The sequence below is a fragment of the Dipodomys spectabilis genome, unplaced genomic scaffold (assembly GCF_019054845.1).
Source record: "Dipodomys spectabilis isolate Male_0828 unplaced genomic scaffold, ASM1905484v1 ptg000725l, whole genome shotgun sequence".
NCBI lineage: Eukaryota > Metazoa > Chordata > Mammalia > Rodentia > Heteromyidae > Dipodomys > Dipodomys spectabilis.
The window spans coordinates 154,933-182,020 of NW_024871402.1; the positions used below are offsets into that span (position 1 = coordinate 154,933).

Consider the following 27,088-nt stretch of genomic DNA (forward strand, 5'->3'; position numbering starts at 1 on the left):
ATAACATTAAAATGAGATGTTTTCATTGACACAGTTTGCACACACACATACGCACAGTAAGACAGTGTCACCTTCTATCTGTGTGATGCTGTGCACCAAGTGAACAAGAACAACTTTTTTTCTGGAGGGGGGGCAATACTTGGGTCTCACACCTGCTGGGTAGGTGCTTTACCATTTCAGCTACATCCCAGCCCAAAGGTGTCCAACTTTTTTTAAACTATTTATTTAACTGTTATTACAAAGGTGATATACAGAGGGCAACAGTTACAATCAGGTAAAGAACAAAAGGGTAACTTTATTTATTTATTTATTTATTTTTGGTTCAGTCATGGGGTTTGAACTCTGGGTCTGGGCGCTGTCCCTCAGCTCTTCAGCTCAAGGCTAGTGCTCTACAACTTGAGCCAGTGCCACTTCCGGCTTTTTTTTGCTTATGTAGTGCTAAGGAATCGAACCCAGGGCCTCATGTATGCAGGCAAGCACTCTACCACTAAGCCAACTTCCCAGCCTTGGGTAACTTTTTTAATAGACATACTTGCATTTTGCCTGCTTCTCTGACCCCTTCCTCCAGGAAGCCAGTGTTTGGGAGGGGAGCCTATCTACCTGTCACAGGCACTCCATAGTTCCTGTTTTGTGCCATGTGAATAAGGAAAGTCCATCCCGACACCACAGGTTATGATGCGACAAAGGATACAGTATTTTAATTACAGCAAACTTTGCCCATGTCCCATAGACACTTCCCTATCCCATGCTGCTGGCTATCTGCCTACTGTGTCTACAGACATTTCATCATACGTTAAACTGGTATCTCTCTGCTTATCAGTGAGATGGTTATATTTTCATGTTCATTTTGCCACCTGGGGTTGACTAACCAAATTCCTAAGTTCACTTTCTCTCCACTTTTTGTTGTTGTTGTTGTTAGTTATGGGGCTTGAACTCAAGGCTTGGGCATTGTCCCTGAGCTTCTTTGTACACAAGGGTAGCACTCTACCACTTGAGCCAAAGTGCCACTTCTGTTTTTTTTTTTTTTGGGGGGGGGGGGGTCCGGTCGTGGGGCCTGAACTCGGCCTGGCCGCTGTCCCTCAGCTCTTCAGCTCAAGGCAGTGCTCTACCACTTGAGCCACAGCGCCACTTCCGGCTTTTTTCTTTTTGCTTATTTGGTGCTGAGGAATTGAACCCAGGGCCTCATGCATGCAAGGCAAGTGCTCTACCACTAAGCCACCTTCCCAGCCCCCACTTCTGGTTTTTAAGTTGTTAATTTGAGATAAGAATCTCACAGAGACTTTTCTGCCTGAGCTGGCTTCAAACCACAGTCCTCAGATCTCAGCCTCCCGAGTAGCTAGGATTACAGATATGAGCCACCTATTTCACACTTCCCAAGTGATTATTCACCTCTTTACTTAGTTGTGGTGTTTTCCTTCAGAGCTTATCTAGAGATTAACTGTTTACCCCATCTGGAATGTCTTGTTCCTAAATGAAAACAATGACTTGATCCTTCTCTAGCTCAGAAACAGTGTGCAGCAACTTATTATACAGATTAGTATTATAGCATAATAACAAATGTTTCCAGAAATTTAGAAACATGTTATGGGGCTTTCTCTATTTCCCCCAATTATCTGTTTGTCCAGGTACAATTTTTTTTTTTGTGGCGGGGGGGGGGGGGGGGGGGGGGGTGTCCGGTCGTGGGGCCTGAACTCTGGGCCTGGGTGCTGTCCCTCAGCTCTTCAGCTCAAGGCTAGCGCTCTACCACTTGAGCCATAGTGCCACTTCCGGCTTTTTTCTTTTTGCTTATGTGGTGCTGAGGAATCGAACTCAGGGCCTTATGCATGCAAGGCAAGAGCTCTACCACTGAGCCACCTTCCCAGCCCTCCAGGTACAATTTTTATGCTTGAAGGTAAAAATACAGATCTAAATTCTTTCAGGAGATCTTTTATATTTCATAACAGTTCAAACAAACAAGTATAACATGTAAACACTGAAAGCCAGCAAGCTAAGAGGCCCTGAACTGCCCAATTAAATTACAACTTTAAGCAAATGTCAAGTATAAACAGATAAAACAGCAGGCATACAAATGTGTCTGAAGGAAAAACAAACCAAACATATAAACTTGTAAAATTAAATTATGGAATATCATCTTTGGTTCTTTTATTTCTTCATTAGTGACTTTTCTTTTGCTAGGCCTGGGGCTGGCACTCAGGGCCTAGGGAATGTCCCTGAACTTATTTTGCTGAAGGCTGGTACTCTACCATTTGAGTCACAGCTTCACTTCTGGCTTTTTCTGTGGTTAGCAGTTAAGAGTCTCACAGACTTTTCTGCTTCAAACCACAGTCCTCAGATCTCAGCTTCTTGAGTAGAAGGTACAAGCCTGAACTACTGACGCTTGGCTTCATTAGTGCCTTTATATAACACGTGTGTGTGTGTGTGTGCGCGCGCGCGTATTTTTATTTATTTTTTGGCCAGTCCTGGGGCTTGAACTCTGGGCCTGGGAATTGTCCCCTTGTGCTTCTTTTGTTCAAGGCTAGCATTCTACCACTTGAGCCACAATGCCACCTCTGGCCTTTTCTATTTATGTAGTATTGAGGAATTGAACCCAGGGCTTCATGCGTGCTAGGCAAGCACTCTATCACTAAACCACATTCCCAGCCTACAATATATATATTTTTTTGCAGTACAAGTTCTGGTGCTTGAACTCAGGCCCTTGGCGATGTCACTGAGCTTTTATTGCTCAAGGCCAGCACTCTGCTATTTGGGTCACAGATCCACTTTTGGCTTTTCTAGTGGTTAACTGGAGGTAAGAGTCTTATGGCTGGGGCCACTGGTGGCTCATGCCTGTAATCCTAGCTACTCAGGAGGCTGAGATCACAATTCGAAGACAGTCCAAGCCGGACCATGAGACTCTTATCTCCAAGTAACTACCAGAAAACAAGAAGTGGTTCTGTAGCTCAAAGTGGTGGAGTACTAGTCTTGAGCAAAAGAGCTCAGAGATAGCACTCAGGACCAGAGTTCAAGCCCCATGACCAACAATAACAACAAAAGAGTCTTATGGACTTTCTCACTCAGGCTGGTTTTAAACTGCAATGCTCAGTCCTCAGCTTTCTGAGTAGCTAGGATTACAAGCCTGAGCTGCCTCAGTAGTGCTTTCTATATTCCTCCCTCAAAGGTTCTCATGATGAGCATTTCAACCACACTGTCCTCAATGGTAGTCACCTGTATATGTGTATATCCTTACATCTCCCCATTCGATCACACCACTCCTGAGCCTTGGCATCCATCACTGGATTTAGGTCATTGTCATAAAAGACAACAGTGTCGGCTTCAACAAGGTTTATGCCAGTGGCACGGCTATGGGTAGAAAAAAGGGCACAGAAAATCCTCCTGTCTCTGTTGAAACTCCTCATCAGTTCCTGAAAGGAAACAAAATGTTCAGGTGTTAGTATTCCTGGAAAACACTGTGAGACTTAAGAAGCTTTCTAACATCCCCCAATTTGAAAAGTTACTTTGTTACAAATTGGTTTGTGTTCCATGTGACACATAGTCTGTACATCTCATTCTGGTTCTCCGGCACCTGTGGTCACCTTCGATACTGACCACACACATGCGCACTGAACAAGCAGCATAGACATTAATCAGCTATGAAAGAGATGTGATGCTCTGTCTCCCCTTCCCGCCACCCCACCCCAGTCCCAGGGCTTGAACTCAGGGCCTGGGCGCTGTCCCTGAGCCTCTTTCGCTCAAGGCCAACACTCTACCACTTGAGCCACAGCACCACTTCTGACTTTTAGTTTATGTGGTATTAAGGAAGCAAACCTTCATGTGTGCCTGGCAAGCACTTTACCACTAAGCCACATTTCCAGCCCCTTGTGTGCTCTGCCTTGTACTTCTTGTTAGCTCAATCTGTAGGCCCCACAAGAAAGCAGAGTCTTGCTGGGGAGGGAGATGTGCTTTCTCCTCTATCCTCAGGCAATGCCAGGGCACTCTACAGGCAAAAAGCCCCTGGAGTAAGGATGAGGACTTGGAGAGATATACCTCTAACCTCATAGTGTGAACCAACCACTAAAATGACAATGTGAAACTTCTCAAATATAAATCAATTCCATGCCAAAACAAAACCTAAACTGAGTGCACCTGTCCTGAGACTCCTAGCATGTAACTAGATACCTGTGGAGGGAAGGGACTGACTAACCATCTTGGAAGTGCTATCTCTCTGCCTAGAAGAGCCAGGGTACCATTAAGCTTATACTACAGTGGGAAATGAGGCTGGAAAATAGTGACTAAGGGTTATACATGTAAACAAGTTATGTCTTACCTGCCGCTGTTCACTGTTGGCATTTTCATCAATTCTTATATAGGTGAGATAATGGAAGTTCAAGAACATTTCTAAAATGTCTAACATAAGAACCATCTGTGATAAAATCAGCACCCGGCGCCCTTCAGATTTCAGCTTCTGCAGCAGGACTGCTAAAGCTTCTAACTTTCCTAGGAAATGAAACATCAAGAGCAACTCACATGAGTCCTTCACGTCCATTCCCAGTGTGGGAAGCAGGAGATGTTCCTCCCCGGCCCCCCATTTCTCCCTACTTTATCCTGATACACTGAAATAAATCCCTGCTGAAAATTAAAAAAGAAAAAAATCTCATAGTACAAAGCAAGCACAACCTCATGCCATGAACTGAGCCGAAACAGTCCGTCATACCTGAGTCAAACTGCACCAGTCTCAGCTCAGGGAACTGTAGAGAACGCAGTGCAGTCAGCTGCTGAAGCTGCCGGAGATAGGGGGCAGCATGCTCCCTCAGGCGCTGCCTCAGGGCCCGGAGCCCACAACTGTACAGTGAGGGTGGCCTGGCCACCCACAAGGAAGGGGGTGCAGCCACCACAGGAGGAATCACACAGGCCACCCTGAGGAGCAGAAAGCACATGTGGTCACCACATGGCACCACCACCTTTGGCAGTATGAAGAGAAGCAACAAGAGCACCTGATGATCATCATGGGCTGGCATCGTCCTTCACAGCATGGGGGCAGGCCTGGCAAGTCCTGGCCAATTATGGAAACCGGGGACCACCTCAGACAGCCCAGCCCAAATAACCAGCGTTGGACACTCTCTAGACCATGGCTCATCATTCAAGCTCTGAAGTTGACCTGAGACATCAGGGCCAAACACTCAGGGGACTGCACATAGGGTCAGAACTTGGAAAAGAGGTAAAGATCCAAGCCCAGCAGGAACAGCACAGACAGCCTGGCTACAGCTCCAGCCCATATGGCTCTGCTCCACTACTGCCTGTTCTGAATCCAACATTCACCAGTGCACGAAATCAACTTCAAAGAATGTTTTTCTGAAAGGATTTGATGGAGAGAACCAGTAACATGACCCTCTGGTCCCAAGCCAGAGACCCTGAAAAGTAACTTCGAACAAATTCCTAAGAGATAACATGGGGAGAAGTTTATCAAAATAAGAACACTGGAAAAAGTACAAAGAAAATGGGTATAGCATAGTGAAGAAACACACACATACACAAAAAGTTACAACACTAAGTTGCCTAACTCACCTGTCAAGAATATCCTGGAGCGATTCTTTGCGCTGATTCAGTGTTAATATCAGATCACCTTTACTTTTTGAGGGTAATAGGTAACAGTTCGTTGACCCAACCCCATTCCCAAAACTGCTGTCAAAAGAACCTGGCCAAGGCCTCTTTCCTCTGCCAGGTAGAGAACAAATCCTCAGCAAGTCTCTGCCATATACCGGGGTTTGGGAACAGCGTCGTTCATTGACAAAATGCATCTGATCCAGCCGCTCCTTCAATAGCCTGGTCTTTTCCTCCTTTACCAAAAACATGATTTAAAAAAGTTACTTACTGAAGAAAACACAACAAATTATCTCTTCACCCTGGATCCTTTAGCATAGCTTCTATTGTGTATATTGATATACACAATCCTTGTTCTATGGGAACTAGTGACAGAAAGGAAGCAGGAAAAGGAAGACTTCTTTCTCTTCCACCTCAAGATACAGAAGACTTCTCATCCCCAAGAAAACATAGGAATGAAATTTAAAAAAAAATGTTTCATTCCAGTTTCTTCTGTCATTGGACTATGTGTTAAAATCAGGACTACAATTCAGAGGGCACAAATGTGTGTGAACTGCTTGATCAGATGAGCCCAAACAGCCTTCATGGTCTCTGCATGCAAACAAACAGCTTCTGAAAGCTGCCTGCTCCACACTGGCAGTTCACAAGCTGCCAACGCACGCCCACACAGCCCGGCACGTACCTGAGTGGGACCTGCAGCAGGAGAGGCTGGTTTAGAAGCCAGCCCAGGTTCTCCTATAGCCATGGCACTCACTGCCACTCGACCCGGAACGCCAACTACAAATGCAAAAGTGAAGAGCTGAGAAGGTTAGCATGACAGCCAGCCAGCACGCACAGGACCCAGTCCCAGGGGTGGGCTGCCTAGATAGGAATTTGCCCACCTCTGGAGCAGGTGTGATAGATGACTCCCAAATTCTCAAGGAGGTGAGAAGAACTGGGAGGGTAAGACCCTGCAGCTACCATCAGAACTGTGCTGGGTGACCGTGCAGGCATGGAAGCACGTAGCAGCTCGTCCCACCCTCCCAGCCTTGCGGCCTCATCTAGCCCACCCTGGCAGAATGCTACCGGTCCATAGAGGCCCTGCAGCAGCATCAGAGATGACTTGGAGGTGCAAGCGGAACTAAGCAGAAGCCACTGAACAACCAGTACACAGAGAATGACCAGTAAACCAGTAGCTTCTGGCCAAGAGGGCAGACCCATCAGCCACTTGATATTATTCCCTGTGGTGTCCACATGTCTAACCCACCCACCACTAGGTCCAGGACAGAGCACATCTAGGCAGAGCCAAGGTCTTTAAGAGGAAGCTGACAGGGGTGAAGCATGAACTAGAAGCCCAGCAGGTCTGGAAGCTAGGCCACCCAGAAAGTTTGACTCTTGCATGCACAGGGGCCCATGGCCCACTCCCAAAAAACTTTAAGTATGTTCAGTAAGTGTGTTGGTGACATATAAACAAGCTGAATTACTCATGGTTCCCAAAGACTCTTGTTAAAATAAGATCAAAACAAAAAATTTGAAACAGTGGGGACTGGTTATATGTAAGGACCTTTGAAAGCAAAGGAGAAAGAGAATAAACCAAGCTGATGCCACAAGATATCTGAGGAAGCGACAGTCACAGCATGGCTTTGATGTGCAGAGGGCCTACAGTCAGAAACACAACACCTCCCAATTGCTCAGAAGAGTCAGAAAGCAGCTAAACACCAAGCCTTCCTCCTGAGCAGAACACCCTACCTTGTGGGGTCAAGGGTGCGGGGCTGGGGCCAGCAGTTGGGGGCTTGCTTCCCAGGGTGCTGTGCATAGCACCCGCCTGAGACACGGTCTGCATCACCACGGGGCCGGGGGCTCTCAGGTAGGGCTGCCCAGGGGCTGACACGATCTGGAGGACGCTGCCTGCAATCACACGTCCACCAGAGGCGTCAGTTATAGGCACGTGCTCATTACAGCACACACCCATCACTTCTCAATGTTACAGAAATAAACAAACACACTAAATACCCCAAATCATATTTACATAAGCAGATCAATGCAAAGCTCACGTTGAGGAAGATGGAAATATTTCATCCCCAGTAAAGAAGTGTTTGAGGAACAGTTGCTTTGCTCAACATCAGGAAAAAGGCCAATGCACCTTATAATGCCTCACACAAACACCTCGGTACAGGTCTGTGGGGGCTGCATGGCTATCCCAAGGATATGATTCACAAGAGAGCCCCAGTTCCCAGATCCATGTGAGAGCCTGCTGTGTTTCAAATGGTTTGAAGAATTGCCAGGAAAAATGGGTTTGAACCAGGTATCCCTAGGTTTGCAGCTGTTTTGGAGGGTTGCTTCCCACGAGTGTGCTAAGGAAACAAACGACCACCAAAAGTGTTCATAGATGAGCTAACATCTGACATCCTAAACCCTGGAGAGATGTGGAATCAAACCACATGAAACCAGCAAAAACCCTTTGCCCTGTGGTTGGCCAGGTTGCGACCTCCCAGCAAAGCTGCAAAGGGAGGGGCTGGCAACAACTGCAGAGGATGCTACTTCTAAATCTTAACTTTAAAATGAGAGCTAAGGACACATCTGGCACTCATAGAGCTAAAGTGGCTAAAACTGCTGTCACCTAATGATTCAACACTGATTTTAGGGAGCCACTCAAATTTTCATTCCCTCATTTTCTCTGAAAGTAGTAACTAGAAAGCATGTTACTCTTAGCCAAAGGTTAAGCTAAATAGTCTAGTCAGGTGTGGCAGCATGCACCTGTGGTCCCAGCTACTAGGTAACATAGCCAGAATCTATTTCAGAAAAAAAAAACCAAAAACAAAATGTGTATATGTAAAAGAAAATCATCTCTCACACCAATCTCTAGTCTTTGACATTTCTTGAACAACTCATCTCATAATCACAAAGAGGCAAACATTGCTTTTTCTTTTTGCTAGTCCTAGTGCTTCAGCTCAGGACCTGGGCACCATCACTTAGCTTTTTTGCTCAAGACTAGCACTCTACCACTTGAGCTACAGCTCCACTTCCAGGTTTCTGGTGATTAGTTGAAAATAAGGTTCTCATAAACTTGCTTCTCTGGGCTGGCTTTGAACTGTGATCCACTGGTGCTTGGCAAGTATTTCTATTTTGATTTATAAAATAGGGACCTATTTTCAAAGAGCAGATGCTGTTAATAAAAATGACTGTGGTGCGTGCTGGTGGCTCACGTCTGTAATCCTAGCTACTCAGAAGGCTGAGATTGGAGAGTAGCAGTCAAACTCAGCCCGGGAACAGGGAAGTCCATGAGACTTATTTTTTTGTCGGTTGTGGGTCCTGAACTCAGGTCCTGAGTGCTACCCCTGAGCTTTTGTGTTCAGGGCTAGCTCTCTATCACTTTGAGCCATAGCTCCTTCTGGTTTACAGGTGGTTAATTGTAGGTAAGAGTCTTATAGACTTTCTTACTCAGGCTGCCTTTAAACCGTGATCCTCAGATCTCAGATCCTGAGTAGGTAGGATTGCAGGCATGAGCCACCAATGCCCCTCAGCTCATGAGACTTTTATCTCCAATTGACTACCAAAAATCTATAAGTGACTGGGAGCTGGTAGCTCACATCTGTAATCCTACTTACTCAGGGGGCTGAGACCTGAGGATCATGGTACAAAGCCAATCTGGGCAGGGAAGTCTATGAGACTCTTTTTTTTTTTGTCGGTTGTGGGGCTTGAACTCTGGGCCTGGGCACTGTCCCTCAGCTCTTCAGCTCAAGGGGAGCGCTCTACCACTTGAGCTACAGCGCCACTTCCGGTTTTCTGGTGGTTTATTGGAGATAGGAGTCTCATGGTCTCTCCTGCCCGGGCTGGCTTTGAACCGCGATCCTCAGATCTCAGCCTCCCGAGTAGCTAGGATTACAGGCATGAGCCACCAGCACCCGGCTCTATGAGACTCTTATCTCCAAGTAACCACCAGAAAATCGAAGTGGCACTGTGGCTCAAGGTGGCAGAGTACTAGCCTTGAGCAAAAGATCTCAGGGACAGCACCCTGGCACTGAGTTCAAGCCCCACAACTACCTCCCTCTCCCTGACCCCTCCCCCAAAAAACAAACCCAGAATCTGGAAGAGGAGCTGTGACCCAAATGGTAGAGCACTAGCTTTAAGCAAAGAAGCTTAGGGACAGTGCCCAGACCCGAAGTTCAAGCCCCAGTACTAGTACACATGTATACACACACACACACACACACACACACACACACTCTCTCTCTCTCTCTCTCTCTCATCGGAAGTGGAGGTACATCTGTAGTGGCAGAGCACCAGTCTTGATTAATCAAGCCCCAATATTGGCACATAAAATAAAAAATAAAAAAGACTATCATTAGGGTGCCTCAAGTTGACACCAATCCTCAACAACTTTATGTGGTGAGACTTGTTAACACCACTGCTAGTTAAAGAACCTGAAACTTGAAGAGGCAGCTCACTTGCCCGAGTCACTCCACCAGGCAGGGTAGGTCCTCAGGCATGTGCCAACAGTGGCATGCTTGTCATTCTCAGCATTAGTACCTTGTAGCTGTAGGGGCTGGCCTGCTGTGAGCTGCCGAAGCTGACTATGTGACAAGGTGAACTTGTTCCCCTGGAATTGCAGTGTCACTGGTGTCTCTGGCTGGGCAATGCGGCTCTGTGGTCCCGCAATGGATGCCAATTGAGCTATTTTCACTACTTCTCCACCTGTTGAAAGGCAGAGAAAAAAGTTAAAACTAGGACTCTTACATGACAATTATGTCTTACAAATAATGGCCACCTACAGAAACTGAAGTGTCCTAGAAACACTAATTAGGTATTGTTCTTTACTGCTTCAAGAAAATAATTGTTATATTAGAAAAAAAGCCAAATATAACAGATTTTAATGGTTAACCTATTTGATCACAAAATGTTGGAATTACTGGTATTCAATATTGATATCATCAGCCAAACTATTAGCGAATATTTTACTTTTCTCCTCGAATGATTATTTTAAAAAACCAAAACAGCAAACAGCAAAAATAGCAGAAATCTATCTGTAATAAATTTAGAAATCTGTTCTGGCAAATCTTTAAAAGACTCTCAAAATCTGAAAAGCATGTGTTCAACTAAGCTCACAGAGGTTAAAAGATTTTATCACTAGATGAAAAGAATAAACAGTGAGCTTCAATTACACCCATAATGTTTAAAAAAAATCTTGAAATGTATTTAAATAAGTCATACCTAAGTAAAGCTTTTAGATATAAAATTTCATCCTAATTCAAACTAGACTGAAGGATTCAATCTACAACATTTACTGTGGAAAAAAGAAGTGAAACTTTACACTGTTTAAACATTTTAAAACAACGTAGTTCAATGTTATGTCTCCAAAACAGTCCTCCTATCAGGCCAAACCTGCACAGCTAAAAGGCTTTTACCAAATGGCTGACATCCAAGTACAAATGCTCCTCCCAAGAAAACCCACACCGAAATCATTAATGGTAGCATAAAAAGAACAGTTAGTAAAATGCTAGAATCATTAATAGTACCATGAAGAGAATAGTTAATAAAAGAATTGGAAAATATCTAAAGATATCTTGCCTACCGAATAATTATGAGCAAGAAAAGGAAAATGGGGAAATGAAAGTAGGAGACAGATTTATATACAGAAATTCAAATCTCCCCTGACACTCCTTGGTCTGTAGGTAAGTAAAGCCCAGTTGACATAAAAAGGTATTCCCCCTTCATGCTCCTCTAATGCGTAGCTCCCCAAACACCAGTACAACCTCGTCTCCAGCCAACGGAAACGGGAGCATGTAAGGGCTTTCTCCTCTCATCTGCCTGCCTAAGATAACTGCTCTTTATTGATGGCAATGAAGAGATACTCATAACAAAAAAAGGAGCTGCTTCCCTACTTTTTCTCCCTTCTCTCTCTCCAGGAAGGCCTAACACAATTTTGTCACATAAGAAAGAACATACATGAGGCAGTATTTGAAAACTACACAGCCTGCAATATTTTAAGTTAGGATAATCTCCCCAACAGGAGAATAAAGGTCCATATGAGCTTTGAAAACATGCTAATCCTGCTGGCCAAACTAAAACGTGCTCTACTGAAAAAAGAACACTGTGATATTTTAGCTTGGTATAGTATTACAATATGTCTGTTAAGCAAATATTCTTCCCATTTTCACACTTGGTAACACTTGAGAAGCCAGGAAAAAAAAAAAAAGGTATTTGGAAACGTAATATCACCTAATATAACTTCACCATAAGCTCCTCAGTGTGGGGCTATAGGCTGCTGGGCAGAACCTTGGCTGACACTAAGCTGAAGTGCTAGCCTGGCACACCAGTCCAGCACAAGGAATGCAGGAGAAAAACAGAGCTGGCAAGGGTAAGGAGAAAGAGCAGAAAAGAGCAGGGACCTGGACGCTGACCTCTGGAGAGGCCCCACCCTCAGGGAGGTGTCAGGCTCCAGGCAGCATTAAGGCCTGGGCTGAGGGGCAGACAGAAGTAGTGGACAGCAAAGCTCTTCAGACATCCCATGTTCCTGACATGCTGCCCCAGGCAGCAACAGCAGATGCTGACTGGTGAGGCCACTTACTGGGCAAGCGGGCCTGGGCCTGCGAGGTGAGCACCAGCCGCTGAGGCTGCGGGCTCGGACCCGCAGCCAGCGAGGGGGCCTGGGGCGGGGGCGGGGGCGGGCCTGGGGTGGAGGCCTGGGCATTGGTCTGGGCCCGCAGTTTCACAGGATGGGCCGGGCCTGCTGCTGTGCTGGAGGTCGAGGCAGGCTGGTGGTGTCGAGGCGCACCGACGGAAGCCTGAGAGGTCTGAAACGGGGCTGCTGCCACTGCAATCGATAAGGTTGGTTTGTGCAAAGCTGTTAGAGGTTCTTCATAAAATGCAGTATTTTATACCCGATTTTCAAAGAAATTACATAAACATTTCAGTTTCTCAAACGAGAAGCACTCTCTTGGGGGGAAAAAAAGATGGAGGGACTTACACAGTTCTTGAGAAAAGAGGAACAAGGTTCAACCTGCTGCTGAGTTAGGCTCACTGTGAGCTGATCAGCACAAGCAGTGTGCACTTCTCAGAGTGGAGAGAAGGGTTTGGAGCCAGTCCAGTCCAACAGTTCTATCAATTACAATAACCCCCTAGACACAAGGAGGCATCTGCTCTCACCTTTTCATAAGCTCACCACTGCTGTTGTGAGTACTTGTTTATCTCGAAAAGCAATGGACTTGAGCGGCTGGTGGTTAAAATGCCTTTGCAACCTTTTCTGTACTTCACCCTATACTTCTTCAAAGTTACCATCAGTTACTTGAAAAGACCGCACCACACATAACAAGAACAGACTTTCTCAGGAGCTTCCTAATATGCCTTGACATACATAAAAAGAAATCATTTGCTAAGGCACTCACCATCAACACTCACTCAACAAAGAGTGAAGTTTCTTGTACAGGGAAAACCCAACGCAGCAAGCAAAAACACCTACAAGCTGATTGTGGTGGTGCATGCCTAGAAGACTTGATTCACATGCATGTGACTTTTTTTGTTTGGTACCAGTCCTGGGACTTGAACTCAGGGCCTTGGCACTGTCTCTGAGCCTCTTTGTGCTCAAGGCTAGTGCTCTGAGCCACAGTGCCACTTCCGGCTTTTTCTGTTTATGTGATACTGAGGAATTGAACCCAGGGCTTCATGAATGCTAAGGGAGCACTCTACTACTACTAAACCACATTCTTAGTCCATGCCTCTGATTCTTAACTCAGGAGGCTGAGGCAGGAGAATTAAGAGTTCAAGGCCTGGGCAAGATCCTAACTCAAGATACCAAAAATAAATTTTAAAAAATAAAGGCTACTATCATGGGAAAGTGTACATGGAACCTTTGGAGACAATGATGGTCCCTGCACCCTCTCAGCAGTGACTGCAACACACAGTAGGGCAAGAATGCAGTGCCATGTGCTTCCCCAAGCCTTTCACAACAAGTGTGATAGCTAGGTGAGGTACCTTTTGCATCCGGGTTGGCAGAAAAGGTGGCAATTGGTGGCCGTCCTCGAACCTGGCCCTGTGGAGCAGCAGCAGTGGTGTTGGCAGTTGCTGTCCGGGGTGTGTGTGTGGGGAATGCCACAGTACGACCCTCAGGCTTCTGACCATACTGCACAGGCTGGAATAACCTAGATGCCAGTTGGATCAGGCAGAAAGATACACAGAAGATCACCAAGCTGCAGAGTTCAAACTCTAAAAGACTGCCCACAGAAGCCCACTGAGAGTCCTTAATTCAGGAACAATGTAATTCTAAAGACAGCTGTTCTCACTCTCAGCCCAGGAAAGCTGCTGACAAACTGTATTTAGAAGTGGCACGTTGCAACCCAGGCACCGGTGGCTCACGCCTGTAATCCTAGCTATTCAGGAGGCTGAGATCTGAGGATCACGGTTCAAAGCCAGCCCAAGCAGGAGAGTCCATGAGACTCTTATCTCCAATAAACCACCCAGAAAACCGGAAGTGGTACTGTGGCTCAAGTGGTAGAACGCTTGCCTTGAGCTGAAGAGCTGAGGGACAGCACCGAAGCTCACAGTTCAAGCCCCAGGACCGACCAAAAAAAAAAAAAAAAGTGGCATGTCGCCTAATTCTTGGTGACATTAAGATTATCTCTCTTTTTTAAAGATAATCTTAATAGGGGCAGGGAAGGTGGCTCAGTGGGAGAGTGCTTGCCTTGCATGCATGAGGCCCTGGGTTGGATTCCTCAACACCACATAAGCAGAAAAAGCTGGAAGTGGCGCTGTAGCTCAAGTGGTAGAGCACTAGCCTTGAGCTGAAGAGCTGAGGGACAGTGCCCAGGCCCAGAGTTCAGGCCCCATGACTGACAAAAAAAAAAAAAGATAATCTTAATATAAAGTATCAATGTGAATTAGAAAAAACATCTCTGGCTTGTAGCATCTGCACACTACAATTCAGAGTAATAGCAAAATGGGCGGAAAAGTCATGCTGAGTAAATACGGACTCAGGATGGGTGGGCACGGCAGGTCTGGAAAGGCACGTGAGGGAGGGACACCAAGTCCAACAAGGTGGAGCCTGCTCTTTTTCTACCTAGAAAACGGGAGTGGCGGTTTTCAAAACCACTGTACAAAGACAATAGGCAGAGATAACATTGAGCCTCATTTTGTGTGCTGGTCCTGGGCCCAGGGTTTGAATTCAGAGCCGGGGCTCTGTCCTTAGGCTTTTTGCTTTTTTGCTCAAGGCTAGCGCTCTACCACTGGAGCCAAACCTCTTCTCTCAGCTTTTTTGGGGGGAATTAACTGGAGATAAGGTCTCACAGATTTCCCTTGTCTGGGTTGGTTTCAAACCATGGCCCTCAGATCTCAGGTTCCTGAGTAGCTAGAATTACAGGCATAAGCCACCAGCACCTGGCTCCACTAAGCCTTTTAACAAAACCCAGTGAGCACAAGTGAACCCATTTGTCTGGTACATCAGGTCAGAGGTTTCCTAAGTAGACAGGCTGGGGGTCTGCAGAAACCTGCTGCTGCCATTCCTACCACCACCAATCTGAAGACAACTGGTCACAATACTCATGTAAGCCAAGGTCAGAAGGGACTATCCATCTGCTGAACTGGCTCATCTTCTCCCCACCCCCTGCTTTTTTTTTTTTTTTCCGGTTGGACTTAAATTCTGGGCGTGGGTGCTGTCCCTGAGCTCTTTAGCTCAAAGCAAGTGCTCTACCACAAGAGCCACAGCACCACTTCTGTTTTTCTGGTGATTAATTAGAGATGAGTCTCATAGACCTGTCTGAGCTGGCTTTGAACTGCAATCCTCAGATCTCAGCCTCCTGAGTAGCTAGGATTATAGGGATGAGCCATTGGCACTCGGCAAAACAGGCCCCTTTTATCTCAAGTACCAACTTTCATTTCATTTCAGGAATTGAATCACTGGGTTTAGTCTACTTAGTCTATCCTGAATCATGTATTTCTCACTATCACCATCTAGTATGTCTATCCCTCTCAGATTCACAAAACCATCCTTTCACATTGCTGTGGAGATATTCTGAGAACAGCTTTGATGCAATCCAGTAGAAACCCCTGCCTACCCTGTCACAAGCGTACCACTAACAAGATGCCTGGCTATACCAGCCGGCAGACTAAACTCTCATATGCATCCCAAACCACAAGCTTGCTTAAGAGCACTCCTTGGACAGCAGCGACACTTGCTGTCCAGGGAAAATTCCTGAGAGAATCGGGAAACCTATTTAAGATTACAGCATTCCTCTTCACTATTGATGGCCCAGGGTCAGCTGAAGGGGTGGAGAGTTCCCAACCCCAAGTGCTAGGAAGCTGACTCCCAACCAGGTGCTGCTCCTAACTCATACCCACATACCTGCTGGCCTTCAACTTCACTGCTGCTGGCCGTGTTGATGGGGGTGGTGACACAAACACCTCCTCCATGAGTTTCCGAGTCACCTTTTTCTTAGATAACAATTCCGCTTCATGGCGAGTGATTTTATTTTCTAACCCAATAAGATCAAATATAGAAAGATCGGTTTCCTAAGTAGAAAAAGAAAAGAAAAAAGAACCAAAAAAAAAAAAAAGTGCTATACAAGATGGCTGAGGAAATAACTGAGAGGGAACCATGAGCTGCTATAAGGAGGGGAGCCAAGCTGAGAAGGCTCTACCCTGGAGGGCAGCTCACAAATACTGCTTGGGTTAGGCAGGTCATGACTCCCCTATGCTTAATGCATTTGGTCCTCCCCAGGGTCCCAAGAATGAGGAATAAGCCCTGAGAGACAAACTAGAGCTTAGAGAAAGAACTTAGGCAGCTCCAAGTCTGGACCTATGGAGAGAGCAGGGGAAGGGCTCGGGTGAAGCCTGTATGAGCTGGGGCATGTGGAAGTTGGTGTAGAAATGACTTTAGCAAGGCTCACTTCAGAGACTTGAAGTCTCACTGGAGGCCAATCCTGGGCATTTCAGTAGACAGGAACAGAACTGCTGGAGGGCACAGCCCTGGGTCCAACGACATCCAGTCTAGACACAAAGCTCTGCCTCTAACAGCAGCAAGCACCCGCCTTCCCTGGTACCACTCGTCGTCACGCTTCTCAGGGCTTTAGATAACAAAAAAGTAACCCCACCCCCAAGAGGAGGGCAAGAGCAGGGCAGGTGAGGAATGGAGAGTGGGAAGTGGCAAGCAAGCCAGGTGGCCCAACCACAGTGGCGTATTAGCAGCTCTTCAAAAGACGAAGACACAAAGTGACCCAGCAACTCCCTTCCTAGTGTACTCCCAAGAGCAATGGAAGCCCATGTATATGCAGAGACTCTTACTTCAGCCTTTAAAAAGGATATTCAGACAAACATTCTGACAAACAAAACAGGGTAAACTTCAAGAATATGTTAAGTCAAAGAAGTGAGACACGAAAGGCTGCATGTGATTCTCATAAAGCAACCAGAACATGTTAAGTCCACAGATTGAGAATAGTCTGATGGTGGTCAGGAAAGGCTGAAGAAAGGGGCTGAAAGTTGCTTTGTATAGATGCCTGAGTTTTATCTAGCAAGTGCCTGGAAAGACCTCAAGCCGTGATTTAGCTTTCTGTACTTACCTTCCAAAACTCTCTCTCCAGGGCCTTGAGAATGAGAGAGGCAGATCGGTACTGTAGAGAGCCAGCTGCATAGGAAGATCCTGGGAGCCGGGGCTCCACCAACCCAGGGTGGTTGCAGATGCGTTGCAGCCGCATCAGGACACTCAAGACACTGACGAAGTGCCCGCTCTTCAGAGCTTCTTGTGTCCTGCTCATTGAGAACAGACAGGTAGTTGAGGCAGAACGGCAAATACGTATTTACACTCTGACTCCTTACCATCTCCTATACTAACCCCAGAAGCTTCGCGGGCATGTTCCCCTAAACTACATGACATTAGTTTTGCTGAACATTCAGGTAAACATTCCCACACAGGCCTTTTATTCACCCATTGTGTCCCTCATCTTCCCTATGCAAAAATATACTCTGTCAGAGAGCCATGAACCAGAGGCCAGACATGGGAGAGAGAGCTCTCCTTTCAACAAGTTTCCACCACTGTGACGAGGACCCTGAAGGAGGAGCAGAGGCAGACAATTCCAAGGGTGAGAGGAATGGGCCAGGCAGAAGGGCAAGATGAAAACACTGCAGAAAGTGCATCCCCAGTCTCACAAGATAGAGCTGCTAACACCTGATCCTATGGGGGTTACACTGAACAATGGTGAACAAGATACCAAGCAGGCAAACAGCTGGGCCCTGGTGCAGCTGGAATGGACCTCCTGGAAGAGAAGAAGCTTGCCTGGACAGAACGCAGCATGTTCAGCAGCCAGAAATATGTAGTGAGGGTTGGCTACTCTGGAGAAATTCAGGAAGGAACATGGAACCTGAGAAGGTGTGGAGCGAATCACTGCAGGTTTCTAAGTCAAACAATCTACAACAGGAAGAGGAAAAAGTTACGAGAGGAGCAGCTCAGGACAAGCCAGTCTCCTGGGACGACGCTGCCCAGGGCGACGCTGCCCCAGGGCGTGCTGCAACAGATTCACCGCCTGAAGCCACCAGCACAGTGGCTTGGGTGCTGGGACACATTGGGGCACAGGAAGGAAGGGTGAGCAACAACAGTGCCTGGCTGAGAGGACAAAGATGGAGGAAAGGGACAGGGAGGGAAGTTATTTGACTTCTGCTCCATTGGTACTGTGTTGAACTAAGGGCATCTTACTCTCATTCAGCTCTCTTCATTTATAGGGCTTTATTATTGAGGCATGGCTCTAGTTAATTGGAGATAATCTAGTGAACTTTTCTGCCCAGGTTGGCTTCTAACTATGATTCTCTCAAGTAGATAGGACTATAGGTGTAAGCCAATGATGTACACCTTTCTTTTATTTTAGCAGTACGGGTGTTTGAGCTCAAGGCTCAGGCTTGCAAGCAGATGCTCTTATCACTTAAGACATATCTGCTGCTCAGGGAAGGAGTTTAAACAGTGTCATGGTTCTCTATAGGAAGGCTGATCCTGGGGTGAGGCTCCTGGAGAAAGACCAAGGAAAAGGAAAGACAGGAGCTTCCTAGAGAAGAACATAGCAAGAGGAACTGAAGAACACACATGCAGCTCCCTGAGGAGCCTGGAGACAAAGCAGAGCAGACAGCACAAAAGCAGGGTGGAGTCTAGGAAGGCTGGCCAGGACAGGACATTCAGCATCCCTGGAGGACCTGAGGTAGACAGCAACAGCCCACAGTGTGGCAGCACCTGACAATGCTTTAAAAAATGACCAAAGGCAAGACGGAGGAATATGCACACCTCACACCCTAGCACTTGATATGCAGAGAAGAAAACCACACATAAATAGGAAGTTTCTCCCTACCATGCCACTAGGGGGGCAGATGCCACAGAATCAGCCAAAGATCAGTAAAACAAGATCTGCTTTCACCTACTGGGCCCTAGTACTACAAGTCTCTCACACCTCAATAACAGACACCATAACTCTCAACATAATGCTTAATTCCATGAGTACAGGCCAATACATTAAGGAACAACTTGTCAGAGCTTCTGGTTGGTAGGTGAGCTAAGAAATGCAAGGTAACTGAGGAATGCTTCTCCTGTGTGCTGGTGATATGGCTCCTGGCCACCACAGAAGCTGCGTCCCCCTCCACCGGACATTGTGCATCAACCAGACTGAAGCCAGCAAAGAGTGACACCAATACTTCACTGAGAGATCTGACTGGCACCACAGCAGAGGCAACGGCAAAGCACCTTTGGCTCCCACCACATTCAGAAGGGCTAGCCCCAGATGATGTTATGGATGGGTGTATGTTATTGTTCCTATTCTACAGTGAACTGACAAGGTGAGTTTCACACCACTGGTTTGTTGAGGACTGCTGGAGAAACTAGAAAGTAAGTAAGCATGCATACATATTTCTGTCCTAAATTTCTCAATAATTTTATTTTCTTGTCAGTCCTGGGGCTTGAACTCAGGGCCTGGTGCCATTCCTTGGCCTCTTTGTACTCAAGTCTAGCGCTCTTACCACTTGAGCCACAGTGACACTTCTGGCTTTTTCTGAGTAGTTTGTTTGAGATGAGTCTCATGGGACTTTCCTGCAGACTGGTTTTGAAATGTGACCCTCAGATCTCAGCCTGAGAAGTTGGATTACAGGCATGAGCCACCACAGCACCCAACATTTTCTTTTCAGTCATAGGGCTTGAGCTCTGCTCTGGGCCTGGGCGCTGTCCTCGAGCTCTTCAGCTCAAGGTGAGCTCTCCACCACTTGAGCCACCGCACCACTTCCCATTTTCTGAGTGGTTTATTGGAGATAGGGACTTTCCTGCCTGAGCTGGCTTTGAACTGCAAACCTCAGATCTCAGCCTCCGGAATAGCTAGGATTACGGCTTACAGATTACAGGTGTTAAGCTACCAGTGCCCAGCTTTTTTTTTTTTTTTTTAATGCCAATCCTGGGGCTTGAACTTAGGACCAGGTGCTGTCCCTGAGCTTTTATGCTCAAGGCTACCACTCTACTACTTGAGCCACAGTTCCACTTCTGGCTTTTTGATGGTTACTTAGAGATAAGTCTTAGGATTTTCCTGCCAGGCTGGCTCTGAACTGTGATCTCCAGATCTCAGCTTCCTGAGTAAGCAGGATTAGATTTGAGCCAGTACCCAGGTCCCAATAAACTTTTGAGACATACTGCAATAATGGCCAAACGAGGAATACACAGTGACACCCATGACTATAAGAACTTCAGAAACATAAACATCATTCTCAGGGCTGCAAGTATACACCATGTCCTTAAGATGAGAAGCAGCAGGGTGCTGTGAGGCCAACAGCCAGCTATAGACAGGCATCACCAGCTGCTCCCCATCTTGGTGCACAGTGAAGGAAGATGCTCACACAATTGTTCTGCACCCATCTGTTCACCCTGGTTCTCACAAGCAAGAGCTCCCAGCAAGACATCAGAGAACACACCTAACGCTCAGAGTGGGGGCAAGCAAGTGGGCACACCAAGCCCAGCACTCACCCAGGCTGTAGAATGACATCCTCATATAAGGCCTTCTGCCGACTGGAAAGGCGACACTTCAAAACGTGCTCATACTTTCTGGTCAGCTGCTTCTCTACATCTCTCTTAGTTCTCCTCAAAATAAATGGCTGTGTCACCTGGAGAAAATAATGACTGTTTTCTTTCCAAAACAAGGCCCTAGCACATTTATAGTAAAGCACATGCACGTTCATGAGTAAGCTGGAGGAGACACACAGGTCTAACACATTTACAGTAAGGCGCATGCATGTTCACGAGTAAGCTGGAGGAGACACAGAGGTCTAACCCATTTACAGTAAGGCGCATGCATGTTCATGAGTAAGCTGGAGACACAGAAGTCTAACACATTTACAGTAAGGTGCATGCATGTTCACGAGTAAGCTGGAGGAGACAGAGAGGTCTAACACGTTTACAGTAAGGTGCATGCATGTTCATGAATAAGCTGGAGGAGACACAGAGGTCTAACCCATTTACAGTAAGGCACATGCATGTTCATAAGTAAGCTGGAGACACAGAGGTCTAACACATTTACAGTAAGGGGCATGCATGTTCATGAGTAAGCTGGAGACACAGAGGTCTAACACATTTACAGTAAGGCGCATGCATGTTCACGAGTAAGCTGGAGACACAGAGGTCTAACACATTTACAGTAAGGCGCATGCATGTTCATGAGTAAGCTGGAGACACAGAAGTCTAACACATTTACAGTAAGGTGCATGCATGTTCACAAATAAGCTGGAGGAGACACAGAGGTCTAACCCATTTACAGTAAGGCGCATGCATGTTTGCGAGTAAGCTGGAGACACAGAAGTACAGGTACCCTGTGGAGCCTTATGACCACTTTATGGTAGTAATCTTGGTTCTCTTCATTGGAGGCTTTCAGGGGAAAGCTCAGGTAAGGCCTGGAGATCCCGGGGATGAGAAAGTGCACCATGGTCCAGAGCTCCAGGAAGGTGTTATGTAGTGGTGCATCGATCAGAAGCAGGCGCTGCTGGCTGCAAACACAATGAGGTAAGGCTGGAATCTTAAATGCATGATTCTGCACAGTCCATCTCTCTGGGCAATGTGTACAAAAGGGGCAATAGCCATTCTATGCAGTTCATGTTAATGAAAGGGTCTGAACAAAGGAGCTCTGGGTGTCTCCTCAGCCCTGTGACAAAGGTGAAGGGTACAAGGCAGTATTACTAGGGGTGGGTGGGCAGCACACAGTACTTGAGTGGCATTCAGACCTGACCTGTGCAGAGTGAAAACAGCTTCCCAGTGCCTCTCAGTCATGCCCTTCACACGCTGCATCTCATCAATGACAAGGCACTTCCAGCGCACCCTGGAGAACGCAGTGTAACCCCTGAAGAACTGCTTATAAGACGTGATGCAGACATGGAAGCTGTTGGGCTCAGCCCATTCCTGCAGCACAGAAAGAAGCCCTTGTCTTCCCGCGGTTCTTGGCAGCCATCATCTGCAAAGCACTGACAGACTGCCACGCCACATCAAGCCAGGCCTACTATACAACAAAAAAATAAAAATAAATTAAAAATACCTGTCTCTTTGCTTTGAGTTCCCTGTGACTGCCAACATAGGAGAGGGTTTTTAACCCAGGACACCAGCGTTTCAACTCAAGTTCCCATTTGAGTATGTTGCAGCTCCTCACAACAACAAGATGGGGACCCCAATTACCTACAAAAAGAACAGAATATTTCACTTACTCTGTCCAGTCTAATCACCCGACACCATGTCTTAGCAGCAAAGCTAGTTAAGTAGGTGACACACAAGGAAAGCAGACATCAAGGTAACAAATGCTGTACACTAGCACTCCCACTGAACCTGAGCAAAGTATCAGCTCAGGGATGAGTGAGAATAAAAGGGGTAACATAGATCAAGAGACACTGTATTCACAAACTGCTCTGCTGAATGGCAATTCCTTTGAACAACTTCTTTAAAAAAATAAAAATGTACTTAAAAAAAGATAGAAATGCTGCTCAGAAAGGCAGAACTCAGCAGGAGAGGCAAGAGGGATATGTATATAATAGCACAAGAAAGCCCTGGGTACAATGGTGGATACCATAGGTTGTACAAACCAAGTGATTCAAGAGTTTGTGATTAGGTCTGGGCATAGTGGTTTGTTACTGCAGTCTTGGGTAGGTGAGACTCTTAAGTAGGTAGATGGCAGTCTGAAGCTGGCCACATGTAAACAAATAAACAAAAAACCCATGAGACCCTATACAAAAAGTATCTAAAGTGCTGGACCTGTGACATCAAGTGGTGGTATGCCAATCTTGTAAGTGCAAAGTCCTGAGCTCAACATCCCCCTCAAAAGAACCCTGTTCCCACAAAAGAGGAGGGAGGGAGAGAAGGAAGAAGAAGAGAAAGAGGGGAAGAAAAAGTGGGAAGAAGAAAAAGGAAGGGGAAGAGAAGGAAGAAGAGGAGAAAGAGGAAGAGAAAAAGAGGAAGAAGAGGAAGAAGAGGAAAACTCAGAGTCAATTTGGTGCACGTTTCTCTCATATGCAGAAGCTAGATGTAAAATACACTGGGACATGTTATTACACAGGACTCCAGGTGTCTCACACAGTGAGACCAAAGGAAGATACTCTTAGGTGAGGCACACAAAGGTACAATGCCTATGGGCCTCTGATCATATATTTTTCAAAATAAACTCCAGGAAATGGAAATTAGTTTTTTCCTTTGTTTTTTGTCTTTTTCTCTTTTTATTTCTGCTTTGTTTGTTCATTTATCTGTTTTTGGGAGAGTAAGGAGCGTATAGAAAAGGAGGGACAAAGGGTGAACAAATGCAGCAGTGGTATTCACCAGACACAACTTGTGGGTGGAGATGGGAGGGACAAACAGAGAATGAGGGAAGGAGTGACACTATCAAAAAAAGAGATGTTCTCTTTATCCGACTTAACATAATGTAACTGTGACCCCTCTGCATGACACCTTTATAATAATTTTTTTAAAAAATAAGCATTTTTAAAAGGAGGAAAAGGAGAGAAGGGGAAGTAGAGGAAGAGAAGAGGAGGAGGAAGAAAAGGAGACTAGCATATTCTGGAAAAACCATGCATCTGCTCTGCTGCTCACAAGCTGTGTGTGACACCCAAGTTAGAAAGCTCAGGTGCAGGCTGGCATGGCTTTGTATTAAATTTTGAATAACAGTGAGTCATTTCACCTGTTAATTATGATGTTTTAGCTGTTATGCAACAAATATTTTTGTGTTCTCTATTTTTAGGACAGTCTCTGATTATGTTTTCCAGGGATACTTCTGTCTTACTCAGCCTCTTCAGTACTGGGAATACAGCCATTCATATACTACATCTGGCTACAATGAGTTTGTTTTTTTTTTCACTAGTACTTCAATTCAGAGCCTCACTTGCTCAGCTTGTTTACTCAGCTGGCACGCTACCATTTGCATCATGCCTTCAGCACCACGTTTTGCCAGTTAATTAAAGATGGAGTCTTGAGGACTTTTCTGCCCTAGCTATCTCTAAACAACAATCTTTTGGAACTCAACCACCTGAGCAGTTAGGATTTCAGGCACAAGCCACAGATGCCTCACTTGCAATGGACATTTGAGCCCACATTCTGGCTCAGGTCAAAGGACAGGGGCCAAGAGAAGGTGAGAAGGCCGAGTCCTCACTCTTATACAGCCTATGTGAAATCTTAGCACAGGTGTATTGTCCAAAAATACAAATCTCTTACCTTCATTACAGGCAAGGTGGGCAAAAAAAGCAATAATCTGCACTGTTTTACCAAGCCCAGCCTCATCTGCCAATATGCCATTCAGATTCTTCCTATAGAGTTTGGCCAACCAATCCAGGCCAATCTTCTGATAATCTCGGAGTGCACCATACAATAAAGATGGCGCATTAAACTTCACCTGTAGTGACAGACCAGCCAAAGAATTACTTGTCAAAATAATGAGCAAAAATTCTTTCTCAAGCTGAAATCAAAAGAGTCAAATGGTATTACTGTTGGCCAGTTACAAATGATGAAGCCATTTTTGGGAACTTCTGCAGTTGGGACAAAGAGCCTATTTGGAATAGAGAGCTTTCCTCGTACAATTTGCACACAATGACCCCATGCCTCACCGCAGTTGTGACCCGGGCACTGCCCTTGGGCAGGACAGCTTCAGCCACAGCTGTGACTTCTGCAATGTCCTTGGTGTTAGGTTTTCCAAGGTTCACTCTTTCTGTGGCTTTAAACTGATCCATAATAAAGAGGGAGTCTATGAGAACCGAAGCCCTCTGGCTCTCCCGGTCACTCAGACACTCTTCCATATCTAGAACAACAATAGAAAAAAAAAATGGAACATGAAAAGAATGGAAAAAACAGAAAATACGAATACTTCAAGCCAGACACCGGTGACTCAAACCTGTAATCTTACCTACTTAGGAGGCTAAGATCTGAGGATAATAGCTCAAAGTCTGCCAGGGCAGAAAAGTCCTCATGAGACTTATCTCCCATTAATCACCCAAAAACTGGAGTGGCACTGTAACTCAAAGTGGTAGAGCACTAGCCTTGAGCAAGAGTCCAGGGACATTCCTCAGGCCCTGAGTTCAAGCCTCACAACCAACAAAAGAGAGAAGACCAACAAAACTTTTCCTTTGTAACCCATTTTATATAACTACCTGGATAAATGAACAAGAACCCCTATGAAATATTACATTTAAGACCACTCTTGATGCTTGCCTTGCATACATGAGGCCCTGGGTTCGATTCCTCAGTACCACATAAGCAGAAAAAGCCGGAAGTAGCACTGTGGCTCAAGTGGTAGAGCGCTAGCCTTGAGCTGAAGAGCTGAGGGACAGAGCCCAGAGTTCAGGCCCCACGACCGGACCCAAAAAAAAAAAAAAAAAATAGACCACTCTGGATAGCCTCAATAGCTTGGTATTTGGGAAAGTCCTCTATTACATTTAAGAGCTAGAATAATGGATAGAAAGTATCTAAGAAGAAGAAATCTCCCCCCCCCACACTCTAGAAAAAGTGGAGGTGTGGCTCAAATGATATAGTGCCAGCCTTGACTGAAAAAACTAAGGGAAAATCCCCTGGCCCGGAGTTCTATTTCCTTCCTTCCTTCCTCTCCTTCTTTTTCTTCCTTGCTTCTCTCTCTCTCTCTCTCTCTCTCTCTCTCTCTCTGTCTCTCTCTCTCTCTCTCTCACACACACACACACACACACACACACACAATCAGGTTTGAAAATGAAAGCTAAATAACTAGAGGTGAAAGCTTAAAATTAAATTATTTTCCAGTTTTCCCCTTCATCAAACTAAAAGGAAAATAAACACTTGAATAAAATGAACTTTTTGAATAAACTTTAAATTCTATGCTCTGGCTAACTTGGCATATTTATCAGAGCATTGGATAAAGTTGTGCAGGCTATGATCATGTTTTTCTCTAGATGTCTAACAGCCATTGTTTTATAAACGTTAGGTTTTTATCATGTTTTGGGAGCTATGCTATATTAGTTGAATACATTTGACGTAGTTGAGTTTGCTTTTCATTAGCCATTCCAGATAGATATAGGAAATACATAGTCTACTTCTCTTCTTATTTTACTTGTTCTTTTTTTTTCCTGTCAGTCGTGGGGCCTGAACTCTGGGCCTGGGCACTGTCCGTCAGCTCTTCAGCTCAAGGCGCCACTTTCAGCTTTTTTTGCTTATGTGGTGCTGAGGAATCGAGGCCAGGGCCTCATGCACGCAAGGCAAGCAGTCTACCACTGAGTCCCCCGCCCTTTTTTTTTGTTAGTTGTGAGGCTTGAAATCTGGGTCTGAGTGCTGTCCCTGAGCTCTGCAGCTCAAGGCCAGTGTTCTACCACTTGAGCCACAGTACCACTTCCAGTTTTCTGGTGGTTAACTGGAGATAAAGAGTCTCATAGGAAGTGGTGCTGTAGCTCAAGTGGTAGAGCGCTAGCCTTGAGCTGAAGAGCTGAGGGACAGCGCCCAGGCCCAGAGTTCAAGACACACGACCGACAAAAAAAAAAAAAAAAAAAAAGTGTCTCATGGACTTTCCTGCCTGGGCTGGCTTTGAACCACAAGCAATCCTCAGATCTCAACCTCCTGAATAGCTAGGATTACATGCGTGAGCCACCGGTGCCCAGCTCTACTTGTTCTTATTGTTGGACACATGTGCACGTAAGCAGGGACAAGACAAGTGCTGAAAGATCCCCATCCCAAGTTTCAGGGCCCTTCAGCAAACTTCCTCCTTGTTTTAAAATGTAGGAGCTTTTCTGCACAAGACTGGCACTCTTATTCATTTGAGCTACACCTCCACTCCGGCTTCTGGGTAAATAAAGGTCAGAGTCTGATTTGTCTTCCCAAGTTTTGAACTGAGCTTCAGTCTCAGCCTCCTGGGTAACTAACTAGGATCACTGGTGTGAACCACTGGTTCCCAATTCAAACCCTGCATCTTTATAATACTAGAAAAATACTAGAAACATACCCTCTTCTCCACTTGTCTCTTCACAATCAGGTTCAGGTTGTGGCCACTGAAAACTTGGCAGAAAGGCACCTTCATACAACTTCATTAGGTCAATTAAGGGCAGTTCAGCTGAAAGGATT

General features: G+C 45.9%; 1 protein-coding gene and 1 non-coding gene across 8 annotated transcripts in view; both read right to left on the minus strand.

The window, feature by feature from the left end:
* The window catches only part of Ep400 (E1A binding protein p400), a 110,910-nt gene that overhangs the window by 31,639 nt on the left and 52,183 nt on the right, over positions 1-27,088 (minus strand). For 5 of the 7 annotated variants that reach the window (XM_042672549.1, XM_042672548.1, XM_042672552.1 and 2 more), the window contains 18 exons: positions 26,970-27,077; positions 24,619-24,809; positions 24,230-24,407; positions 22,077-22,213; positions 21,774-21,943; positions 21,360-21,534; positions 20,522-20,658; positions 17,103-17,289; positions 15,890-16,056; positions 13,528-13,694; positions 12,125-12,370; positions 10,087-10,251; positions 7,306-7,464; positions 6,260-6,354; positions 5,542-5,813; positions 4,691-4,893; positions 4,304-4,473; positions 3,205-3,401 (listed from right to left, as the gene is read on the minus strand). In XM_042672549.1, the coding sequence (XP_042528483.1) occupies positions 3,205-3,401; positions 4,304-4,473; positions 4,691-4,893; positions 5,542-5,813; positions 6,260-6,354; positions 7,306-7,464; positions 10,087-10,251; positions 12,125-12,370; positions 13,528-13,694; positions 15,890-16,056; positions 17,103-17,289; positions 20,522-20,658; positions 21,360-21,534; positions 21,774-21,943; positions 22,077-22,213; positions 24,230-24,407; positions 24,619-24,809; positions 26,970-27,077 (3,124 nt within the window). The remainder of the gene's footprint in view (positions 1-3,204; positions 3,402-4,303; positions 4,474-4,690; positions 4,894-5,541; positions 5,814-6,259; positions 6,355-7,305; positions 7,465-10,086; positions 10,252-12,124; positions 12,371-13,527; positions 13,695-15,889; positions 16,057-17,102; positions 17,290-20,521; positions 20,659-21,359; positions 21,535-21,773; positions 21,944-22,076; positions 22,214-24,229; positions 24,408-24,618; positions 24,810-26,969; positions 27,078-27,088) is intronic. The other 2 variants (XM_042672551.1, XM_042672550.1) reach the window with 1 other exon arrangement.
* On the minus strand, positions 3,878-4,010 carry LOC122102040. Its single transcript, XR_006146450.1, has one exon. It is a non-coding gene; the product is annotated as a small nucleolar RNA SNORA49 (small nucleolar RNA).